Raw genomic sequence first — 25,575 nt, 5'->3', positions numbered from 1 at the left:
GGGATTTCAGCCTGAGGAGCCACAGAAAAAGTATTGGATCACCAACTGGACAGAGATGCAGCATTACTACTACTGAGGCCTTTACTTTGGCCCCTGAACCACTCACTGTCACACTGGTTTGACACAGGCCAAACAAAGAACATTGGGCTCGGTCAAGCCACGTGCATGGACCAATTGTGGATATTGCATTCCATTTTTTTTATTTTTTTTTACTTTATCTAGATTTCAACTTTTTCAGCGCAATAGACTGAACCATTTGCTTCAGAGCTAAGTATTTTTGATGAATGCAGTGTTGGAATCTGGGTTGCATTCAAGAGTAAATTGTTTTGATTACGACGTTTGCCTGTACCTTTTCTTTGCAAAGTTGGCTGGTCAATAATCATCATTATTTCCACCATGTCTGTGTTTTCCTCTCTAATAAGAGGAGTGAGTCTCTTGATCTTTTCCGTGATTGTGTATTTCCTGCTCTGTCCCCAGCCATCACTTTGTGGTCAGCGGGTGTAGACTATGTAAGGGTTTTAAACCTACATCAGTTGTTTAGGAGATCATTTTCGAACTGCACTTAGAATATGTTGACCAGCATCCACTCTGTTATAAGAAAGTTTATGTGAATGTCCATGGTTTACGTAGACTCGCATCTCACATAGTTGTGGCATTGACCTCCAAAAAGTGACATAGAAAATTATTTCACTGGTTTCAGGGAATAAATACCCAGAGGTACGGAGGAAAAATAGCTACTTCTTGGTGAATAATACATTTTATAGCCCAGCTGGACATGTTTTAATTAAATTCCAGGGCAAGAGTCATTCAAGCACCCATGCAACAAGTTGAAAAGCAATAGCTTCTTGTCTGTATGTAGAGTTAGCAAACATATGTTGATGAGATCATGTGAGCACACTTGATAATTATTTATTACACTGTCTTGTGTTATTAAAGTAAAGAACCTATCTTTTAAAAGAAATATCACAAATGGAGTCATGACACTGGAGTAAATAATACATGATGTTATATATGTCTGGAGACTGTAAACTCTAGCATAGATAGTTATAAATTGTACATAGTTACAAGGTAAAGTGAATTGACTTATTTGAAAGAATGGCCTTTGTTGTTGCTCTGTCCCTACGCTTTGTACTTTTGTATGCGACAGTATATGGGACAGTGCTGACAATTGGATTGTTTCCAAGCCATTGTGGCCCCCATTGAGGTCAACCTGCAGCACTGAAAACAGACTGGACCAGGAGAAGACAGTCACTGAACACAACTGTGATGGGACTAAGTGTTTTTTGTGCATTACCACTCTAGTCTGTGTTACCTGAGAGTGACTGTGGCGGTTATAGAGGCTGCATTGACTCTGTGAGTAAAGAGGGAAGGGCTGAAACCAATGCACAAACTCTGTTCTCTGTTGTGCTGGTGTTTTTTATTGTGTGGTTTCAATGTAATTAAACAGTTTTTAAACAACTTTTGCATTTTAATTGCTACTGTAATTGTTGTGTTTTCTATAATATCTCGATTAAACACAGGCAGAATACATATTTAATGTCTTTATTGTAGAAATGCATATTCAACAAAAGAAATCAAATAATCAAAAACACAATCAATTACTTTACAAACATTCATGTAAAACATTCCAACTCTACACATTAAAACATTGCAAATACATTACAAAACTGTAATGTTCTTTTGCGTAGGCAAACAATAATTTGACTCCAAGTTTATACAATAAAAATACAAGACTAAGAGGCAGACCAAAAAGAAGAGCAAATTTGATCAGATGTACTGTACAGTACACAAAATACTGATGTTCACATTGAGGTTGGTTCTTAGCCATCACTGATGACTAGTACTTTTGCTTGAGCTCCATCGTGGATAAGGACTTTTCAGGCTTTTTTGACCTCCTGTAATTGTAGGCCAATATGATGGTGGCCACCAAGAGGACCACACCAAGGACCAACAGGACCCACTGGCCAGCTATGGCAGATGCACCTTCCACACTCATACCCAGGAAGTCAACTTTACTAGCCTTAGGTTCACCTGCAAGACACATACATAACATAAAATAAAACAGGTAAGTACTATGCCCGACGGTTCACAAACTTGCTTATTCAACTTTAGCTCTATATTCTCCAAAAGGGTGTGCTGTTCTGTCATTTTCAAGCCAGTTCTACACACACCTATTTGTGGCCGCAAAAGGGAAGGAAAGTAAGTATGAGCAAAAGCTGTTCCAGGGTATGTGCAGGGATCCCGAAGTTAAATTGAATACTTTTATATTATTATACTATTATTATATTATTTTTGGGGCCTTTATTGGATAGGACAGTTGAAGGCAGGAAAGTGGGAAAGAGATGGGGATGACATGCAGCAGAGGGCCACAGGTTGGAATCAAACCATGGCCGCTGGGGCAAGGACTGAGCCCCAGTACATGGTCTGAGCTACCAGGGCCCCTATATACCTTTTAAAAGTGTCATAGTCAAAAAAGTGATAAAAAGCCAAAGTGTTGTATGTTAAAAATGTGAAAAAAAAATCATAGTATAGTATGCCAAACAAAAATTATAAAAAGCAAAAGTATAGTATGTCAAAAACAGTGATAAAAAAGCCATAGTGTAGTATGTCTAAAATAAGTGAAAAAAGTCATAGTATAGTATGTAGAAAACAGTGATAAAATAGCCATAGTATAGTATGTCGAAAAAATGTTAAAAATGTCATAGTATAGTATGTTGAAAAAAGCAATAGTAGGGTATATTGAAAAAAGTGATGAAAAAGCCATGGTATAGTAAGTTGAAAAAAGTGGGAAAAAAAAGTCATAGTATAATATGTCAAAGAAATCCATGGTATAGTATGTTGAAAAAAGTGGTAAAAAAAAGCCATAGTATAGTATGTCGAAAAAAACTGATAAAAAAGCCATTGTATAGTATGTCGAAAAAAACTGATAAAAAAGCCATGGTATAGTATGACGACAAAAGCCATAGAATTGTATGTTGAAAAAAAGTGTACAAAAAGTCATAATATAGTATGTCGAAAAAAAGTGATTAAAGCCATAGTATAGTATGTCAAAAAAAGCAATAGTATATAGCATGTCGAAAAAAGTGGAAAAAAAGTCATAGTATTGTATGTTGAAAAAAAGTGATTAAAAAGCCATAGTATAGTATGTCAAAAAAAAGCAATAAAGGGTATGTTGAAAAAAGTTATGAAAAAGCCATGGTATAGTATGTTGAAAAAAGTGATGAAAAAAGCCATAGTATAGTATGTCAGAAAAAGTGAAAAAGTCAATAAGAGCATGTCGAAAAAAGCCATAGTATAGTATGTCGAAAAAAACTGATAAAAAAGCCATTGTATAGTATGTCAAAAACAGTGATAAAATAGCCATAGTATAGTATGACGACAAAAGCCATAGAATTGTATGTTGAAAAAAAGTGGACAAAAAGTCATAATATAGTATGTTGAAAAAAAGTGATTAAAGCCATAGTATAGTATGTCGAAAAAAAGCAATAGTATATAGCATGTCGAAAAAAGTGGAAAAAAAGTCATAGTATAGTATGTTGAAAAAAAGGGATGAAAAAGCCATGGTATAGTATGTCGAAAAAAGCTATAGTATTGTATGTTGAAAACAATGATAAAAAAGCCATAGTATAGTATGTCGAAAAAAAAGTGATGAAAAGCCATGGTATAGTATGTTGAAAAAAGCCATGGTATAGTATGTTTAAAAAAGTGGAAAAACAGCCATAGAATAGTATGTCGAAAAACGTGATGAAAACGCCATAGTATAGCATGTTGAAAAAAGTGGAAAAAAGCCATGGCATAGTATGTCGAAAGAAACCATAGTATTGTAGGTCAAAAAAAGTTACAAAATATCCACAGTATAGTATGTCAAAAAAAGTGATTAAAAAGCCATAGTATAGTATGTCGAAAAAAGCAATAGTATATAGCATGTCGAAAAAAGTGGAAAAAAAGTCAAAGTATAGTATGTGGAAAAAAGTGATGAAAATCCATAGTATTGTATGTTGAAAAAAGTGATGACATAGGCTTGGTCCATTTTCATACTTTTGTAGACAGCAGGACCTGAACCATCAACCCTCCACTTCCCAACCCAGCTCCCTATACAGTATGTCGAAAAAAGTGAAAAAAGTCATAGTATAGCATGTCAAAAAAAGTGAAAAAAGTCATATAAAAAAGTGATGAAAAAGCCATGGTATAGTATGTTGAAAACAGCAATAGTGTTGTATGTCAAAAAAAGAAAGAAAAAAAGTCATAGTATAGTATTTCGACAAAAGCCATAGTATAGTGTGTCGAACAAAGTGGAAAAAAATTCATAATATAGTATGGCGAAAACAGTGATAAAAAAAGCTATAGTGTAGTATGTCAAAAAAAGCCATGGTTATAGTATGTTGACAAAAAGTGATTAAAAAGTCATAGTATAGTATGTTGAAAAAAAGTGATAAAAAAGTCATAGTGTTGTATGTCAAAAAAAGCAATAGTGTTGTATGTCAAAAAAAGTTTTTAAAAAAAAGTCATAGTATAGCATGTCGAAAACAGTGATAAAAAAGCCATAGTATAGTATGTTGAAAAAAGTGATAAAATAGGCTTGGTCCATTTTCATACTTTTGTAGACAGCAGGACCTGAACCATCAACCCTCCACTTCCCAACCCAGCTACCTATACAGTATGTCGAAAAAAGTCATAGTATAGCATGTCAAAAAAAAGTGATTAAAAAGCCATAGTATAGTATGTCGAAAAAAGGGATAAAAAAGACATAGTATTGTATGTCAAAAAAAAGCAATAGTGTTGTATGTCAAAAAAAGTTTAAAAAAAAGTCATAGTATAGCATGTCGAAAACAGTGATTAAAAAAAGCCATAGTATAGTATGTTGAAAAAAGTGATAAAAAAAGCCTTGGTACACATCCATACTTTTGTAGACAGCAAGACTTGAACCATCAACCCTCTACTTCCCAACCCACCACCCTATAGACTGAGCTAATTCCACTATGAGGTATAGCTCCTCCATCACTTTTTTGAAAATACCATATTATCACTTTTTTTCACCATACCATGTTATGGCTTTTTTATCACTTTTTCATGGATTGGTGATAATATAGGAATAGTATAGTATGTCGAAAAAAGTGGGAAAAAAAGTAATTGCAAAGCATGTCAAAAAATGAATTAAAAAAAAGTCATAGTATAGCATGTCGAAAACAGTGATAAAAAAGCCATAGTATAGTATGTTGAAAAAAGTGATGACATAGGCTTGGTCCATTTTCATACTTTTGTAGACAGCAGGACCTGAACCATCAACCCTCCACTTCCCAACCCAGCTCCCTATACAGTATGTCGAAAAAAGTCATAGTATAGCATGTCAAACAAAGTGGACAAAAAGTCATAGTATAGTATGTTGAAAAAAAGTGATTAAAAAGTCATGGTATAGTATGTCGAAAAAAGGGATAAAAAAAAGTCATACTATAGCATGTCGAAAACAGTGATAAAAAAGCCATAGTATTGTATGTTGAAAAAAGTGATAAGAAAGCCTTGGTACACTTCCATACTTTTGTAGACAGCAAGACTTGAACCATCAACCCTCTACTTCCCAACCCAAAACCCTATAGACTGAGCTAGTGTCACTTAAAAGAGCATGACTTTTTCATCACTTTTTAAAGAATACTATATTATCACTTTTTTTCAACATACCATGTTATGGCTTTTTTATCACTTTTTTTATGGATTGGTGATAATATAGCCATAGTATAGTATGTCGAAAAAAGTGATTAAAAAAAAGTCATAGTATAGCATGTCGAAAACAGTGATAAAAAAGCCAGAGTATAGTATGTTGAAGAAAGGGATAAAATAGGCTTGGTCCATTTTCATACTTTTGTAGACAGCAGGACCTGAACCATCAACCCTCCACTTCCCCAACCCAGCTCCCAATACAGTATGTCGAAAAAAGTCATAGTATAGCATGTCAAAAAAAAGTGATTAAAAAGCCATAGTATAGTATGTCGAAAAAAGGGATAAAAAAGACATAGTATTGTATGTCAAAAAAAAGCAATAATGTTGTATGTCAAAAAAAGTTTTAAAAAAAAGTCATAGTATAGCATGTCGAAAACAGTGATTAAAAAAAGCCATAGTATAGTATGTTGAAAAAAAGTGATTAAAAAATCCATACTTTTGTAGACAGCAAGACTTGAACCATCAACCCTCTACTTCCCAACCCACCACCCTATAGACTGAGCTAATTCCACTATGAGGTATAGCTCCTCCATCACTTTTTTGAAAATACCATATTATCACTTTTTTTCACCATACCATGTTATGGCTTTTTTATCACTTTTTCATGGATTGGTGATAATATAGGCATAGTATAGCATGTCGAAAAAAGTGATAAAAAAGCCATAGTATTGTATGTCAAAAAAAGCAATAGTGTTGTATGTCAAAAAAAGTTTTAAAAAAAAGTCATAGTATAGCATGTCGAAAACAGTGATAAAAAAAAGCCATAGTATAGTATGATGAAAAAAAGCAATAGTATAGTATGTTAAAAAACATTGATGAAAAAGCCATGATATAGTATGTCGAAAAAAGCAATAGTGTTGTATGTCAAAAAAAGAAAGACAAAAGTCATAGTATAGCATGTCAAACAAAGTGGACAAAAAGTCATAGTATAGTATGTCGAAAAAAGGGATAAAAAAGCCATAGTATTGTATGTCAAAAAAAGCAATAGTGTTGTATGTCAAAAAAAGTTTTAAAAAAAAGTCATAGTATAGCATGTCGAAAACAGTGATAAAAAAGCCATAGTATAGTATGTTGAAAAAAGTGATAAAAAAGCCTTAGTACACTTCCATACTACTTTTTAAAAAATACTATATTATCACTTTTTTTCAACATACCATGTTATGGCTTTTTTATCACTTTTTTCATGGATTGGTGATAATATAGCCATAGTATAGTATGTCGAAAAAAGTGGGAAAAAAAGTCATTGTAAAGCATGTCGAAAGCAGTGATAAAAAAAGCCATAGTATAGCATGTCGAAAAAGTGATAAAAAGCCATAATATAGTATGTCAAAATTGGCTTGGAGATTGGAAAACTTATTTTACATCAATCAAATATTTATTATTTTACATAAATCAAATACATATATACAAATACAAAAATCAAAGCTTGCCTACATGCCTACTACATTTATCCATGTTTCTATGGAAGTTTCAAAGTACGTGGATGCATGAGTGTGTTGGACATACTTTCCAAGACGTTAGGTTTCCAGTCGTACTCGGGCCACCCGCGAATATCGTTATTCTTGTTGTTCTCTTTCTCCAGCCATTCAATGAGAGGTTGGAAATACTCCATGAGAGGCTGGGCACTCATTTTGGGCTGGCCGGTGATCATGGCCATAGCCTCAGGCCAGGGCTTACTGAAGCCCAGCTTCATCACATCACTGCAAACAACAACACAGAGAGGGTCAGAGGGGAGGTCGAACCAGACAAGGATCAGCAGCAAGAGTGTGTTCTGCAGTGCGTGCGTGCGTGCGTGCGTGCGTGCATGTACTAACCCCAACAGCTTCCCAGCTTCTTTAGACTTGTAGATATCACAGGTATGTAAAGGCCCAACATGCTTGGCAGCATCACACAGAGCCTTGTGGAACTGAAACTGGATGATGAAGCTGACAAAGTACCTGGATAAAGACCATTAAACATGTACTGTCATGACTTTGCTTTAATGCCAGAAGGAAATGGAAAAACTGTCAAGTCTGTATAATGATTGCTTTATTTATTTTTTGCCATGTGAGTAGCTGTGTTTATCTTATCTTTCCATAGTTCATTGGAGTGTATTGAAGCTGTTATCAATCTATTTGTGCTCAATTATCAGGTGCCCTGTTTGTTGTTTTAAATCATGAATCTTTACCTCACGTAAGGCACGTTAGCAGGGATGTGGAACTTTGCACCTGGGTCAAAGTCATCCTCAGTACGAGTTACAGGTGGGCACAGTCCCTGGTACTTCATTCTGCAAATGTAAAATTGTAAATCATTTACAAATTAATTACTTTATTACACAATAATTCTACAACTTACTGATAAACTTTCCTTTATTTAATTAGAAAATAAACATTTTCTACATGATAACTAGGGTTGGGTACCGAAACCCGGTTCCACTATGGAACCGGTTCCTACGCAAACAGTAGTATATATATACACACTCCGAAACGGACGTAAAAATATCACACTTTCTCTGTAGTCTACCTTAGCTAGCTATCGTAAATGTAGGCTACTTTTAAAATGCCATATTTTCCCTCTAGGCTCACCAAAACGGACGTAAAAGCATATTAACCATTCACGTGATCACTAGTAAATATATTACACTTGCTCTGCCGACCCTGTAGCCTGGTGGTGGGGGAAGTGGGACAGCCTCCCCAAATTGTCTGCCCTTTCAAACTCATACCTGTGTGTACAGGCCTCTTGCACACCATCTGAGACAGTTTTCTCCTGTGCAGGACATGCCATAAGTCAGGAGAGGTGTTGTATCTTGCCAGAGAAGGCAAATATGGTCATTTTTCTGCAAAAGAACTGTTGAAGTTTCAAGCTGGTTGGCTTACCAACTCAACAACATTTATTTTGTTGTTACTTGTTTAATTATTGTAGTTATGTGTTAGGTGACTTAGGTTTACTTATTATATATTTAAGTACTTTAAAACATTAGTATATTGTTACATTTAAATAATTTTCAATAAAAAAAAAAAAAACTCCATGAAAGAGCCTTTCTTTGATGTAAATTTTTTTGTTTTTCAAGAATTGGTTTAGGAATCAGTTAGGAATCGGAATCGTTTTAAAAGTACCGGTTTGGCATCGGAATCGTAAAAATCCAAACAGTACCCAACCCTAATGATAACACCTGCACTTTGTAATTGTAAAAAACACTGGTGAACTTTACCTGAGGTTCCACCACTCTTTATTGTACTCAGTCGATGGGATGCGCCCGTCAAATACCTTCCATCTCCACTGATCCATCAGGTAGCCAAAAGGTAGGAAGGCGATTTTGTCAAGCGCCATGCTCATCAGGAAGTTGATATCGCTCTCTAAGGGAGGGGACAGCAACACATTGTGAGCTGTGTTTATAACATCACATGCTTTTACAGAACTATATAGTACTCATGGTCACCATGGTTGTTTTCAACTTTGTCCAGGAGGCCGATGCTCTGCAGATGTTTGGGCGTGGACACAGACAGGGCTAGCACATCGCCGATGGCCTCATGGAAGCCGGGGTTGGCTCCATCGCGGAAGGACACAGGCTGGTCTTTGTACTGCAGGAAGTACTGGACGTGGCCCATCTCATGGTGCGCCGTGATCAGGTCATCCATAGTCACAACAGTGCACTGTTTGATCCTGTTGACACAAACAAGTCCATAATAAAGCACAGAACCTAAAAGTATTACATCTTTTTGACTTCCATGCACTTCTTATACACCACCGTTTTAAAGTTTGGAATCACCAGGTATATTGATGTTATTCTTCTTTCAATAATGGCTATTTTAACATGGATAAAAACAGTATAATTCAGATGCCTTCAGCTTCCATTTAGTTGACAATAATATACCTATTTAGCTGGAAATAAAATGATTAACCTGAAGTCTTTTCGGTTATAGAAGTCCCACGCAGAGGCGTGGCACACCACCTGTCGTTTATCAGACGGCTTCTCCAGCATGGATTTTTCCCAGAACTCTTGTGGCATTGGCAGCAGACCCAGAGAGGTGAAAAAGTTGTCTGATTCCTTAAACATTCTGACAGCGTTCCAGCCCTGAACAGGAAAAGAGGAGTACCAGTGAAGATGTGGATTGTGTGTTTATATAGTGTAAACAGTTTTGCAGGCAATGAGAAATTCAACATTTGGAATAAAGCAACAGCTGCGTTTAGAAAAGGGATGACTGCACAAAACAAGTTATGGTTCTAAAAGGAAAGGCGGTAACATACAGTTGAAAATATGTATACACTACAGTATAGTTATGTATTATGTATACTTCATGTCAGTTATGGATGTCTGCTGATTTGTGCTGTTGTTATTCAGTGCAATAAAATCCTCTGTATTTATCCTCATTCTGCTAGAGCCTCAAATCTGGACTGTATCCAAGTCTCATCATCACTGAAACAAAGATCCTTGACCTCTAAAGCGGTGGAAGATGTGTTCAGTGGTGATCATTGTGCAACTTGTTCATGTGTTCATTTACCTGTGACACCATGGCAGGAGTGGCGTCAACCTGCGTGGCATCCGGGTAGGGCATGGCCAAATCCATTATGCCAGACCACGTCTGTGCCCACATGTTGCCTGAAAGGACAGAAGACATTCATATATTTTTTTTCCTAAATTATGTGGAAAGTCATCCTCTGCTCTGCAGGTGTTAAACCAAGGGGGATTTGTGGCTGTGAGTCAGGCCAATCCCAAACCATGTGGACCTGTCACACACAATCTCATGCTTGATGCCTCTGAAAGCAAATTAAATCCTTAGTTAATCCAAATTCATCTACCAGTCAGTGACAGAATGTAAATGGCGTATGCTTCCCCACAAAAGAAGAGTTTGGGCTAGAGTGTTAGAATCCTTTAAATTCCAAACTGAACTACTGACTGAAGTGTGGTTTTGGCTTGCTGTGACCTCAACTCCTGAAAGCCTGGTATATTCAAAATAAAATGTCTAAAGGTAAAGTAGCACAGAATATTGTATTATGAAAACCAGTTCCAAAACTTCCTTCTTGTTACTTACCCAGCAAATGAGCAGGAATGGGTCCCTTCAGGTTGATGTGCTTTGAACCATACTTTTTGTACAGAGCCCTGCGGACATAGGCATGCACATTCTGATAGAGCGGCTCCAGCTCCTTCCACAGAGCCTCCAGGTCTTCCTCAAAGGTAGGGGTTTCATACAGGGAACGCCAGAAAGCCCCATTGTCAGAGTGTCCTATAGACAGTACCAGGGATACCAATATGAATCAGTAAGGTGTGTTTTCTATTTCTATAATGTAGGCAATGCACACCTTTGAAGCTGCTTCTAAAGCAAAGAATATCCTACATGGTGAAGCCAGCAAGCTACTTTCATGTCTGTAGGGTCAATATGAAGTCACTGTGAGCAGCCAGTTAGCTGATCTCAGCACAAAGCTACTGGTCCTGACCAAAATAAAGTAATTACAAATTAAAAGTAATGTTTTTAGGCTTCAGTTTTTATACTGTTTAAACAAACAAGATATAACTTGCTATAGAGGTGCTGGTAGGCGGCCGTGGACATCCCTCACTGTAAAAAAAAGAAATTCTTAAACTGCTCTCCCCTGTTCTCCAAGGTCCATTCTTGTATTTTTCAAGCAAAAGAGATCAGGGAGAATTTCAAGGTGGATGTAAAATTACTCGTTAAATTCATACCATTGAGTTTGGCAGCTGTGTTGGCCAGTTCAACATATCTCTTGTAATCCTGGCGAAGCACTTTGCCAGCAGAATCTCTCCATCCTTTCCAAGCAAACAACAGTTCATCATAGTCCCTGGACTCTGCCATGATCTTCTGGAGATCTGAAACACAGCGCATTCTTTAAACACTAATTTTACCTACTGCATACTGCAATATGCAGCAGAGCATTCATGTATTTTCATTTTTTCTTGTAAAATACTTAAGCTGATAATTATTGCACCTATAACAGTTATTACATGGTTTCATAGTAGCTAATAATTACATGTTTCATTTACCAATAATTGATTTGACATTAACTTTCTGGTAAGTATTATTAAATTACTGTTTGCACATATGATACATTTGCTTCATTAATAATTACATACAGTATATTATCACTCATATTTTTTGAGTCTTTATATGAGGATTGGCATATATATAGTATTTCATAGTCTTACCTGGATCCAGTGGATGGCACGTCCCATTATCTCTGCACACCTGGGCCACACTGTACTTGGTCTCCATGTTGGATAGGAGAGTGTTGTACTGAAAAGGTAAAGGCATCCACCAAATATTAGATCCCACTGAAACATCTGCAATTACATTTGGTACATTTGGTAAATACATGTGCCAGCTTTCTAAAGGGCGCTCAGGTGGAGGAAAGAGGATAAGGGCATGTAAGAGAAAAAAATTACTCTGAAAATGAATTAGAGAATCACTGAACAATATGTCTAATTTACATTTTAACAATGGCTACAGATACTATTTGTTTTTGAGTGCTGAAGTTGGCTGGTACTTGTTTGGCATAGAGTATGTATTCATTTGTGCACAGCTCCTAGAGCTCTGTGTCTGGTCCAAAAAGAGCTTCCCCCTTCACTAAAACACCAGTTTGCAGAAGGCATCACATACAAGCAAACAAGTTCATGGTGGCTGGCTCTTGCTAAATGTTGGATAGTAGGATAACAGGTTGTAAAAAAATATTTGTAATTCTTTATAAATGTGGCCTTTCCACCACATTCACACATTGGACTGATTTCATGGGGTTGCTACAATGAAAAAGAAGAATGTTTTAAGGTAAGTCACTGTGTGTTAATGGCTGTTAGTGTGCTGCTGAGTAGTGCAAAAGTTTGTCAGGTTGTATGGTCAAATTGGCATGCTAATAATAATCAAAAGGCTTCCAATTGTTGAATTGGGGTTTTCTTAATTTGCTTGTGTTTTGTCTATTGGCATGTGTTTTCTGTGTTGAGCTCTGAGGGCCACTGTATATGTCCAATGTCTGATATATTTTGGTGCAAACAGCAGGATTTTCATGCATGTTAAGGTTACTCGTATGAGGGAAACTTAGTGCTTTTAACTCATGCTGCCTGCTAATGGTCTGGGACACACACCACCTGTAAGATCTACCGTTATATATTCTGGTTTGGCATCATTACTGCTACTAGATTATGTTAGTTAGCTGGAGCCGACGGATGCCTATCAGCATGACCAAGTGCAACTTACATATTTGCCTTTAATAAGCATGAGCTATCGTTATGGTTTTGTTTTTTCTGCATCCCCGTTGCATGTGCATTGATGATTTCTTATGAGAAACATGTCTCCGTTTTCTGTCTATTATTGTAGAGAAAGACATTTCCTCCACACCTCTTCCAGTTGTGCCGTGGAAAGGGCAGCCCTCTCAATGTCGCTGAGTTTTTTGATGATGCGTTTGACCGAGCCGTCCTGGAAGTCAGTGGTGTCGTACTGACTGGCTTTCTGTCCATACTTCAGGGTGTGGGCTGACATCTCCAGGTTCTTCTCAAGCTAGAGAGGAATAATGAATACTCATGAATAATCTATTTTATATTATGCGTCAGTGAAAGCAGGGTGATTGGCTGGATGGAAAGGTACATGGGTAATTAGGGAGATGCATGCATACATGGGTTGATTAGTGACTCACTGACTCAATCAATTATTGATTCATTGACATGTTTTATTAAGCAATGATTTTATTGATTACCCAACTTGCACAAAATCAACATAAGATGCAACAGTCCTTCACGTTTGATTGATGATAGATGATGCTTGGACAATGTTAAGGTGATCTTAGTGGAGTCGATCTGTCAGAGGGTCTCACCATCGCCTTCTTATTGGCTTCGTTGATTTCGGTGTTGTACTTCCAGGAGGCCTCGGTGTAGGCATTCCACACCACCTCAGCTGTGCGGTTGTACTCGTTCAGAAAATTCTTTGCATCAAGCTCATCTGTGTTCTTGTCTGAGTAAACAAGAAGAGGGACAAGTCAGCTGAAACACTGTACATAAAGATCCACTTAATCCAGTCTGAAAAAATAATGTCACATTTTAGTTAAATTACAGTATTTATTATCATTATGTGTAAACACCACAGTTTCTTTTGTTTTTTTTATTAGGCGTTTGCTTCCAAAGGATAAGAAAACTGTACTTTTCTGTTTGTGTGCATGCATGCAGAGAAGATCTTGGAACAGACTGCTAAACATTTTAGGAAGGCTAAAGAAATAGTTTACACCCCTGTACCGCATCGAATCCATCCTGCACAGCCACTACGTCTTTGTCACATTTTAGAGAAATAAATTATTGTTTTACTTTCTTACATGATTTATTTAGAATAGTTCTTATGTTGGATTCTTTACTTTCAGATAATGTTAATGTATTTCATCTTCTGTTTTTGTACTATTTGTTTACTATTAATTTTGAACAGAACTCTTACCAATATCCTCAGGGTAGCCCTCAGGGATTGGTGGGACCCAGTTAAAGTCAGGCCATCCCAATGTCTCATTCACATTTTGCTTTTCCAGCCACTTAATAATGGGGTCAAAGTATTTCATCAGTGAGCTGGCATCCAACTTGTTGTTTCCTATAGCATCCTGGAGCACATGAGGCCAAGGTTGGGAAGAGCCAGCCTGGAGAATTTTCCTGGAGAGTGTAGAACAAAATTGTATTACACCTTCACTGCTTCCCTAAACCCATTATTCATGCTCTGTGTAATAAACAATGGAGACCCAATCACATCACATACTTTAAAATGGCCCCTGCTTCTTTGGAGCGGTAGATGTCACATGTGTGCAAGGGACCCGTGTGTTTGGCTGCCGCGCACAGTTTTTCGTGAAGCTGGAACTGCAGGATGAAGCTAACAAAATACCTGCAGGGAAAGAATTGCATCTTACTACCTTTCAAAATGTTCAACAAGATTAAAAGACAAAAAGGACTACTTGTTGGTAAAGACCATCAAAAATGGTTTATACTTCAATACACTGACTAGAATAATACAAAACAAAAAATGACCCTTAAGTTTAGATGATAAGAATGTTGTGAGTGTGTGTTTCACCACTTCAAGAAAATGTGTTTGCTTGTTTAAGTAAGTGTGTGTTTGACTGATCTGTCAGTCCCCACATTGTTAAAGAAACCAGCTGGGGTCAGAGGCTTTTCTTTTAGAAGCTTCCTGTTATTGTAGGGTTATTGTATCATTTAAACCCACACTCAAGTACCAGTAATTGAGTCCAGACTACAACACACAATACCTTAATTCCCAGATCACCAGCCATTCTTGCATGTTCATTAAGTTGACCTTATTCACATATTTCCCTGGTGCCCTTAGATGTATGTGCAGGCACATACACAAACAGAGGCCCTTTTAGGCATATTCTGGAATTGAAATCTTTACTAGAGTGGCTCTACAATTTCATTGTACTTAAATGCAATGACAATAAACAGAATGCTACCTGATGTATGGCGTGTTTCCAGGGATGTGGTATTTTGCACCAGGATCAAAGTGATCCTCTGTACGCTTGGTTGGTGGACAGATGCCTTGATATTTTGTCCTTTAAAATGAAATAAGACAATTAGATTTAGAAAACACTGACATACGCTGGATACATAACACACACACACAATACATGTTGGAAAGTTATTCAGCCTATTAATGATTGTACACACACACAGTCTTCTACTCTTACTATGGAGCAGCTTGACTTAATCTGTTGCAGCTGGGATTTGTTCAGTCTCATTAGCTGTAAAGTGGTTATGGAATATCAGTCATTAACTGACAAGGCCAATGTAAATCTATGTGACAATGTGAAAGAGGCCGCTGGTAGTGATGAACCTACAGAGAATGATCATCTGACAGACAAATTTAGTGACTAGATGGTGAACATAGTGGAGCATTTAGCAGTTACAGAGACAGATATCAGGAAAAGGTAGAGACCAAAAGCAGAGCTAAAAGACTATTGGACTCTCATTAATCAGGTAGACACAAACATGACATCAAATATATGATAATGCTAATAATCAGCATGTTTAGGTTTAAGTAATTTTCTCAACACATGTCTAAAGAGTCAAACAACAGACAATTACTAGCCAGATAGCTTAGCTTAGCATAAAGACTGATACAGTGGGAAACAGCTAGCAGTAGCTTCATATTAAGCTAACAGATGAGAAGATTGATACCACTCTCAGTCTTACTCTCAGCAAGAAAGTAAATGATAATTACACTTCCCAAAATGTTTTACTTTCCTTCAATGTGACATATCTTGTAAGTATAGCCTGTGCATAAAAGCCTACCGGAGGTGCCACCAGTCAGCGTTATAGCGCCCTGGAGGTGTGTCTCCACTGAACACACCCCATCTCCACTGGTCAATGAGGTAGCCAAAGGGAAGGAAGGCTATCTTCTCCAGAGCCATCTTTAACAGGTAGTTGGTATCAGTTTCTGGAGAAACACAATGCAGAAACACAAATTTTACAATATTTTAGAACTCATCTAATTAAATTGGCACATGTGCGCTATGGGATGGTATTTCAGTGGCTTGGATTTATATCTGTCTTAGTCTCTTTACCAGGGTCAGAGGTCACAGTTTCCAGCAGATTAATGGTTTGCAGATGTTTGGGTGTGGAAACAGAGAGAGACAAAACATCCCCAATAGCCTCGTGAAAACCGGGGTTGGCTCCGCGACGGTAGCCCACAGGCTGGTCCTTGTACTGCAGGTAATACTGGACGTGCCCCATCTCATGGTGTACAGTAAAGAGCTGCTCCATCGTCACTGTGGTGCACTGCTTGATCCTAAAGAGGATGAAATCACTTTGATTTATAATGTTTTAGCAACAAGATGAGCAGTTAAGTTGGCAATGAATTAAATGTAACTCACTAAATAGCTCACAATTTTACCTGAAGTCTTTGCGGTTGTAGAAGTCCCAGGCAGACGCATGGCACACCACCTCTCGACCATCAGGCTTCACCAGCATGGATCCATCCCAGAACTCCTTGGGCATCTTCTCTAAACCCAGAGACGTGAAGAACTCCTCGGCCACACGAAACATGTGCGTGGCATTATAGCCCTGTGGAGAAGTCACAATTCAGCTCAGTGCTATCTGACAAAACTATAATCACCTAAGAGCAGAGAAAGAGTTGGATTTATGAGATATGAGATACTTAATGTCACTGTCTTTTTTTACTACAATCCATCCCAGTGGCACAAAATCTTTCCCCCATACTTACTTGTCTGACCATTTCATCAGTTACATCCAAGTTTGGTTTGTCAGGAAATGGGATCATCATACCATAAATATTGTTCCAAGTCTGGGCCCACATATTCCCTGAGCATGAGGAAGAAAACATCCTTAAGCAACATTATGGGATACTCCGCTCAGTCACAGAAATGTGATAAGCACACAAAATGACTTGCCATAGTGTTTCGGCATCTTAATACTGTATCGTCCCTGGCATGTGTGATTACATCTTTGATGATTTTCCAGGCTTTTATTAAGTAATGATTGTTTATGCTAGGGACTGTACGGAAGTTATTGGGGCGTGGGGGGTGATACTACTTTTACCAATCAAAAATAATTGATACATGATTTGCAGGTAATAATGCAGAATAAAATGAAGGATTTTTTTTAGCCAGGGAAAAGAAATGGCACACTCTTCAGATAATGCTCAAACCTCATCAACTGCAAGGATCCAAAATGTGTGTTTCTTAAAGCTGACATTTTGGTCCCACAGCTACTACAAAATAAAGCCCTGATAAAGAAAAATGGATTTTGGCCTCTGTGTATGGCAAAATGCATCCATGGTGTACACACATGGCATTTTTTTTCCATGCAACAATTTTGATGTAACTGTTCAACTTTACAGTAAATTCACAAGGGGGAAATAAAATCTGGGGCATGGGAAAATTAAAGACACTCCCCTGCACTCCCAAAAAAATCAGCCGCTCCCCCCTCCATTTTGCTTTTGTCAGCAGACAGTGTACAGTTTGTTAGCAACATATGACTGTTCAGCTGTACCGAGCAGGTGGGCAGGGATGGGTCCTTTAAGGTTGATGTATTTGGGACCATACTGCTTGTAGAGCTGGCGGCGCACAAAGGCATGCAGGTTCTGGTAGAGGGGTTCAATGGTCCTGTAGAGTTCTTCTATATCCTGCTCAAAGGTCTCAGACTCATACCAAGAGCGCCAGTCATCTCCAGTGTCCGTAAACCCTAAATAGGACAAAATGTTAATTTCTCTATTTTTCAGCTCTTTCTTGCTCTTTCCCTTCCTCTATCAGACATTTCTACTCCTTTACTGTCCTTGTTCTATTGTTACGTCATTCTTATTAAATGAATTACTTATTTGTAGCATTATGAACCTTGTGCTCTCAGTGTCAAAGGTGAAGGGGGAGTTCTTACCGTCAGCAACAGAGGCGTTGTTGCTGAGCTCCACAAACCTGGGGTAGTACTGCCTAAGAGGTACACCTGATTCATTGTGCCAGGCCTCCCACACATACAGCAGCCTCTTGTAGCTCCTGGAGTTGGCCATGATTTCTGTGAGCTCTGCAAAAATGAAAAAAAAAATCCCACTCTCAGTCATAAGAAAAGCATGTAAAATAAAGAGAGTCTAAACTGTTGCACAGACAAAAAAGTATAACTCAAAAGCAAAAACTGTAAGATTTTCCTAAAACAATCAAGATGTATTGTTGTTTAGATGACTCCATGCTATCTTAGCAGGAAAAGGACAGAACAGATGTATTATTCAAGAGATTATCTTTGAGTTATGACAACTCCATGATAGTCTGAGCGTCATGTAAAACAACATCTATCTTCAAAATGCCAGAAGTAGGAAACAAAGGTAAAAGAACAAGGCAGTTGAAGACAACTAAGTGGAAAAAGTGATTGTTGACAGTCTGTTTGTTATTATAATAACACCATGTGATTTGTACCACAAACTTTGAATAACCTTGTTCCACCTTTTTATTGTTTCCAAGACTAAGAAACCATGTAATCATTACATAACAACAGTAAATTAGCTAATACATTTTTTATGAGTAATAATTTAAGTAGAAATAATTGTTTTTGTAATAGTGTGTGTTTTGGTAAGCATGTCTTACATATACTTTTGGCAGTTGTTGCTGAAAAAACACAGAGCCATTGTTCACATGCCGGCAGCGTTCACAGTTAAAAGTTTCCATAGCTTTTTACTCAACACTAATAGGCACATTCTCAACGCTTCTCTGAAGTCATTGTGCTCATCCGGTTACTTTTCAAAGAGCAGATAAGATCTTTCTTTCTAGACTTCCCATCCACATTGTTGTGTTTCATAATGCTCAACATTGCACTGACCCTATTTCTTTCTAATAACTCCAAAGCATTTGTATTATATAATTTATCCAATATTTACTAACCAGGTTCCAGGCTCCAGCTTACATTTGGCGCTGGTTTCACCTTGGCTGTTGAATAAATATTGTCCATAGTGCTGAGAATTGTGTTATACTGGAGGCAAGAAAAGAGATTTGAAGTCAGTCTTTCTTGTTAAAAAGAGGTCAGAACTAATACAGCGACAGGACACATCTTCCACAAGCCATTTTCCATTATGAAATGTGAAATGGTTAATAAAACATACATTAAAAAAGAAAAGAAGTGAAACAGAAACAAACCTCCTCTCTGTCTTTCTGGGGCAGGTTGGCAACTCCCAGTAGCATGATCTTTTCCATCAGTTTCTTGTCTGAAGGGTCAGGGAGAGAAAACTCACGAGAGAAGACCTGCTTGGCCTTTAACCCCCACTCTGAGGAGAAGGCCTGCTCTTCAAGGGATGCCTTTACCTAAAGACAAGAGGAAGTGAATGATAACAATATATTGGTTACTTAGAAACAACAACCTGAAATTTAAAGGCATGCCAAGAAGGGCTAAATGACTATGTAGCTTCAGTCATTTAGCTTCTTAATGTCTTAAAGCGTGTTTTTATAACCAAGCGAGGGCCACAGCATTATTTTCCTGTGTTGTTAGTTTTTTTTTTTTTGCAATATCGATGTACGTCAGGAGCAGAAAATGGACAGCAATGAGAGTACGTTGGGACATGGTGGACACCTTTGTTGAGTGGTGTGGGAGGAACCACCTGCAGCTCAGTGTGGCCAAGATGAAGGAGGAAATGATGGTGGACATTAAGAGAACTAAAATACTCATACAGATTTAATTATTTGCTGGGCCTAATGAACAGGGAACAAAACTGATTCTATTTTTTAGGAAGCTCAGATTCTCTAAATATACATCAGTTTGTCATTACACATGCATACATGTACTATTGGATGGATTAGTAGGTTATTGGATTAGATTAGTCCCCTGACTTTTCCTCGAGTGTGAAATCTTCAATGCAATTTGGTGCAGGCATTAAAGCAACACTAGAGAACTTCCCGCTTCGGTCCCCCTACATGTTGGAAGCGGAATTGTCCATTACATTACATTGTCCAGTTCATTCGAACTACAGATCCGCTACCCGATCTGGCAAACTTGCATAATGTAATGAAATGGACAATTCCGCTTCCAACCTGTAGGGGGACCGAAGCAGGAAAGTTCTCTAGTGTTGCTTTAATGTTCTTTGCAACCCTGTGTCCGAAACAATTACGTTCCCATATAACTAAACTACATTCTCAATCAGTTTCAAGGGTTAAACCCTTTAATTCTCTAGATTATGTTTGTTTCAAAACACACTTATAGTAGCGACAGGCACACATTAAACCGTCACAGTTTTAAACACGTGGTTAATGAATTGAAATAAAACTACTTGGTTAGGTTTAGCAAAAGATCATGGTTTGGGTTAAAATAAGTATGTTTGTTACATACATAAATTAAGAAGGTTACGCAAGTTGACTGTGGTCTCCTAGGTGTACATCTCGTGTGACTTAGAAACGTATTTGTGATAAACTGGGAGAATGACAACATTATTGAGAATACAGTTTAGATGTATAAGAACATAATTCTTTGGAGGTAGTGCTGGGTCTCTGTGAATTTTTGGTGATCTCATGACTTTTAATCTTAAAGACATCATCAGGTAATTTTTTTTAATTTGTCCAATAATTTGGTTTACCTGGGGCTGTATTTGAAATACATAGACCGTTCCCAAAATTCGTGAAACTATTCTATATACTATAAAATCGTTTTTTCACATCCGCATGCACGCACGCTCGGAGCGGCTATCAAAACAAACAGAGAAGTTCGGATTACAACAAACTGAGGGAGTGAGATTTCATTCTCTGCTCAGGAAGCCATTACTCCACTATATCTTTACATAACAAATCCTTTTTTGCGGCTATATTAATGTTCTGAATATCAAGAACAGCCCCTTTAACAATGACCAATATCCGCTAGCGTGGATGCACACTCTTGTTATCTTGTTAACTCCTATACCTACAACATGTCTAGACCCGAGTCATGTGTTCCGTTCTGTACCAACACATCTTCCCTCTGGGATCAATACAGTGCTCTGCCTGTCTATTGAGTTTTTCTTTATGGCAGGTCATCGACATACTGTAGGCGTTCTCGGTATCCATTGACAGTGCTGGGAGAGTCAATGGAGTCAAGGCTGCTGTGGAACATTGCATGGATAGTATATGTCTGTCACATTGATTTGCTCCTATTCAAAATGATGAACTACAGCTGTATTGTTACAGCACTGTGTGTATGTGCTGCACTGTTAACATTTTATTGTCCTAAGAAAAAACGTTTTTACTGTTACAACCCCTATGTGTCATGTTAAAGTTAGGACATCACACTGTAAATAGCTTGGTCACACTTGGGAAATTGGAAATACATGCACACATACACTAATGTTAAGGTAACCACCAAACAGTAACGTCATTCCAGTAATGTTTCATTGAAGCCTTTCTTATCTGTCTTGTTCCCCCAGCCTTCTCTATAATTGCAGGCTGCAGGATGGGAACACTGGTGACAGTGAGTTGAAGTATTAACTCTGACCTTTGTGCTCTTCCTCTCAATCTCTGTCTTTTTCTCACTTATTTTTTCCAGCCTGCCTACACCCATCAATCCAGCCAAATAATCATTCTCAAAGAAACACAATAAAGATACTGCAAGGCTGAAATGCATTTTCTTTGCTGATTTTTTTTCCCTCAAGGTCTTTTTTGGTTATACAAGCTGCATTGAATGTTGTAATTTGTAAGGAGGTTACAGTGACTTCTCCATTAACAAATCTTCATACTCATTTACCCTTATGGCAAGTCTCCTACATAACCTGTATGTGTACAAATGATAACTGGATGTGAATGCAACACTTTTGTACGAGTTTAATTCCAAAATGAGTTGGAATTGTTGGATTGTTAGCTTTTTTAAATTCATTCCCCAGCTGCAATGATGGTGCAGAGACTCTAACGGCATTTTTCCATTACATGGTACCTGCTCGACTCGCCTCGACTCTACTCTACTTGGCTTTTTTGGTTTTCCATTATGAAAAAAAAGTCCCTGGTACCTGCCAACAGGTACTTTTTTTAGTATCACCTCTGTCAAAAAAGGTCAAAAGGTGATGTGAAAACCTGCAGACTACTGATTGGTCGGAGAGAATCGTCACTAATCACTGCGTCATCATATCTAGCAACAGACAGGGGTGTCCTGAACAAACCCACCATTTTTAAATAGTTTTGAAAACAAAATTTGTCTTCTGGCTGTGGCAGCTAAAAAAAACTTCGCATTTGCTCAGCATATCCATCTGGGAACTTTCCGTTGGAGAACTTTTGGGAAGGGGCGAAAATACTGGTTAGCTGATTGGATAAACCATCTGTCTATCACGACCTTCTTCACGACTAGCGGAGCAAGTTGATATATCAAACTCTTGCCGAAACCAGTCGGGAGAAGAGCAAAAACATCTTTTCCTCCGAAAAAAGCCTCCAGTGCCGCTTTTTGCTCTTCTTTCAATGAAGGAAGCTCGGAGCTCGTGGGATCAGGACGGTCTCACAAGGCTATGTGGCAACAGCCACATGGCAAGAATCAAAAACAACACACCTTCAACGTTCTGTGTGTGTGTGTGTGTGTGTGTGTGTGTGTGTCGCGTTAGGTCACGGCAGTTTCCTGCGGTGTCGCTATGACGACCAGCCACGCTCGCCTCACACATGAGGCGGTACTAAATCTGCAATGGAAAAAGGAGGACGGGGCACTGCAGTCAAGTCGAGCCGAGTAGAGCTGGTACTAGCAGTGGGTAAGCGTCATAAGAGCGCAGATGCGGAAGCCACAGAAACGAGAAAGAGACAGGCACTAAAATGGAGCATTTCAGACAGACATGAATACAGGTATATTCAGACAGACAGTACAAGAAAAGTAATGTTTTTTGAACATTAAAGCATGGAAACATTTTCTAATAGAAACCCAAAATACAAGTATGATCCTGAAAATGAGCATAATATGGGACCTTTAATCTTCCTTTTCTTAGAATTTTTTGTTGCTTGGGTAACAAAATGTTTTTCCAAAATTGATTTATAGTATTTCAAAATGAAACTCTTTACTTGAAGGTAGTTCTCAAACTTCACATTCAAGGGAAAAAAGCTGGCAGTATGCAGCGAAATGAGCCTCAGGTCTGATGCTGACACTTGACGACAGTTGGTATTTTATTCTTGCGTTCAAAGGACATCAGCCATTGCTATTCAGCTTGATTAGTAGCTTGTGAACCGATCCTCATGCGGTTTGATCCTCCACACGTCTAATGTGAGCCTCATTTGTACCGAGACCAAATCACCCTCACCTCTGAAACTGGCTGAGGAGGAAGTGTGTGTGTGTGTGTGTGTGTGTGTGTGTGTGTGTGTGTGTGTGTGTGTGTGTGTGTGTGTGTGTGTGTGTGTAGTGCACATGTTATGTAATTAAATCTTCCACTTCATTCTAATAATTTCACTGTGATGTAATAGATTTACAGTGCATCATAAGTGGAATGCCAACATTAGAACATTTATCTGCCATGCTCTCCCCTGGCTGCCAGGTTAGATGGAGCTTAGCACTCTGATCCACTTTGATCCCATCTTTGAACTGTCCATGCTCGTACATTGCAACTACAATCCCCGCTCATCTTTCACCTTACATCCCAGACACATTCTAGAGAGCAGAACATGTTCTGCAGCCCGACCCTGTTGACACTGGTGAGGTGGGGGCCCACATCAATACGCCTGTTCAATGTGTGAGGAGACCAAAGCCTGAATAGTATATTGGAATCTTGTTGTGACAGCTGTCCAAGCACATGCGGAACAAAATCCAGAGGCTTTGCTGTTAGTGTGTCGGTTGGACAATTTGCTTTCACAAGTTTTTATATGACAGAAAAAGCTTGCGTTGTTCACACATGACCAGAACATGTGTGTATTGACTCTTGTGCCCTGAAGGCAAGTAAACACTCTCCAACACCTCTACAGTTACATCGGCTCGTGCAATATCTTGCCTCAGCTGTACTCTTCTCCTGCTTAACTGCCTGTGTCCTTTCTCCCTCGTCTATGTTTATGCAAATGTTTCTCAAGCATATGTTGAGATGAAACTATAAAACCATTCCAATCTGCTATTAATGTCCTTTAAAAGCCTGAACATTGGACCATAAAGACTATAGTGCATGTAAAACTGCATCTTGTAGCGGGTGCGCCCATCTGGACAAACTGTATTAAGCAGAAAATAGCATAAAACAGAGTTAGAACAAATTAATAGCCAACATAATAGCATGCAAGACCCCCTAAAAAATGTATTCAAAACTTCGCACCACAGGCATACAGATCGGTTTTATATTTCCAGCAACCCACAAACTGAGTTGGCTGCGTTGGGAGGAAACAACGCATGTCATTCTGGATAGAGATGAATAGGCATGATCTCCAAATCAAGCAGGGCTCAGTTCCACAGAAACCCTTGACCATGCATGCATTTGTGGTGACGTGGTGCCAATTCTGGCAAGAACAGATCTAAATGGGCCAATTTCATACCAGTGTGAGAATAAGGTTCAGCTCACAAGTCACCCTCTAAGCTCAAGACTCCAGGAGTTGTCCTACCTGGAGCTCGGAGTTGTGGGTCGTGATGTTGGTGTTGTAGTTCCAGCTGGCGGAGACGCTAAAGAATAACACCTCCTCAGCAGTGCTGTTGTAGTCGCTGAGGAACCTCAGAGCATCAGCCGTGGTGTTCTGATATTCCCCTGGCATCCAGCTTGCTGGCAGAGCCTCAGAGAGTCCCAAGACTGGCAGCAGCAGTACCACTGACCACAGAAACCTGTCCATGCCAGTGCCCATGGCTAGCCTCCACCAAAGAAAGAGTGGAGGAGAAAACACTGTAGAGAGTAGGAAGAGTTGGAAAGAAGAGCTAAAAATACATTTGCATCAATGAAGTGAGAGTACACCTTCCCCCTGGAGCTGTTGTCTCATCCACTCCTTCGCTGCTCCCTTCTTATTCTCCCAACCTGGCTGCGAGTGAAATGCACAAAAGCCGAAGCGAGCTTCTTTTTAAGTGTCAATGTAACCCAGCCCACACTTCTCTGCAGCCTTCCCTCTTACCACTTTACAGCACTGGACACATTTCCCCCCCGTTCCCTCCCGTCCTACTATCTTTTCTCCCTCCCTTCTTTTTCTGTTTAGCAGCCAGGATTTGGATGGGGTGCTGTATCTTTGATCAGATCCAGGTTTCTATAGCTGTACAAGATGAGAGATAAGATATGACACACCAGTGTGAGAGCCTGCCTGTAGAGTGGCAGATTCTGAATAAACAGCACTGGAGTGTCTGGAAGGGACTCCACATTCTTTGCTCTCAGTTCCCTCCTTCAGCTTAGTGACAGAGGGAGGGGGAGTTATAAAGGCAGGGGAAATGAAAGAGAGAGAGCATATGGGAATGAAACAGGAGGGGGGGGGGGGGTAATAGGGGTACGTAATAGGATTGAAGGCTGTAGGTTGAAAAGGCTGTAAGAGATT

General features: G+C 38.7%; 1 protein-coding gene across 1 annotated transcript; it reads right to left on the bottom strand.

The window, feature by feature from the left end:
- Positions 1-243: 243 nt before the first annotated feature.
- ace (angiotensin I converting enzyme (peptidyl-dipeptidase A) 1) lies at positions 244-25,188 on the bottom strand. The gene is made up of 25 exons (XM_078280034.1): positions 24,670-25,188; positions 19,312-19,476; positions 19,060-19,147; positions 18,068-18,211; positions 17,687-17,878; positions 16,899-16,996; positions 16,569-16,738; positions 16,240-16,463; positions 15,968-16,112; positions 15,130-15,228; positions 14,427-14,549; positions 14,118-14,323; positions 13,510-13,646; positions 13,038-13,196; positions 11,855-11,942; positions 11,375-11,518; positions 10,728-10,919; positions 10,197-10,294; positions 9,597-9,769; positions 9,134-9,357; positions 8,906-9,050; positions 7,883-7,981; positions 7,530-7,652; positions 7,222-7,415; positions 244-2,031 (listed from the first exon to the last, which is right to left on the bottom strand). The coding sequence occupies exons 1-25, from the start codon at positions 24,901-24,903 to the stop codon at positions 1,838-1,840; spliced, it is 3,858 nt and encodes a 1,285-aa protein (XP_078136160.1). The 5' UTR covers positions 24,904-25,188; the 3' UTR covers positions 244-1,837.
- Positions 25,189-25,575: the final 387 nt, after the last annotated feature.

Source organism: Sander vitreus, chromosome 21 (genome assembly GCF_031162955.1).
Source record: "Sander vitreus isolate 19-12246 chromosome 21, sanVit1, whole genome shotgun sequence".
NCBI lineage: Eukaryota > Metazoa > Chordata > Actinopteri > Perciformes > Percidae > Sander > Sander vitreus.
This window is presented reverse-complemented; position numbering and strand designations above follow the sequence as displayed.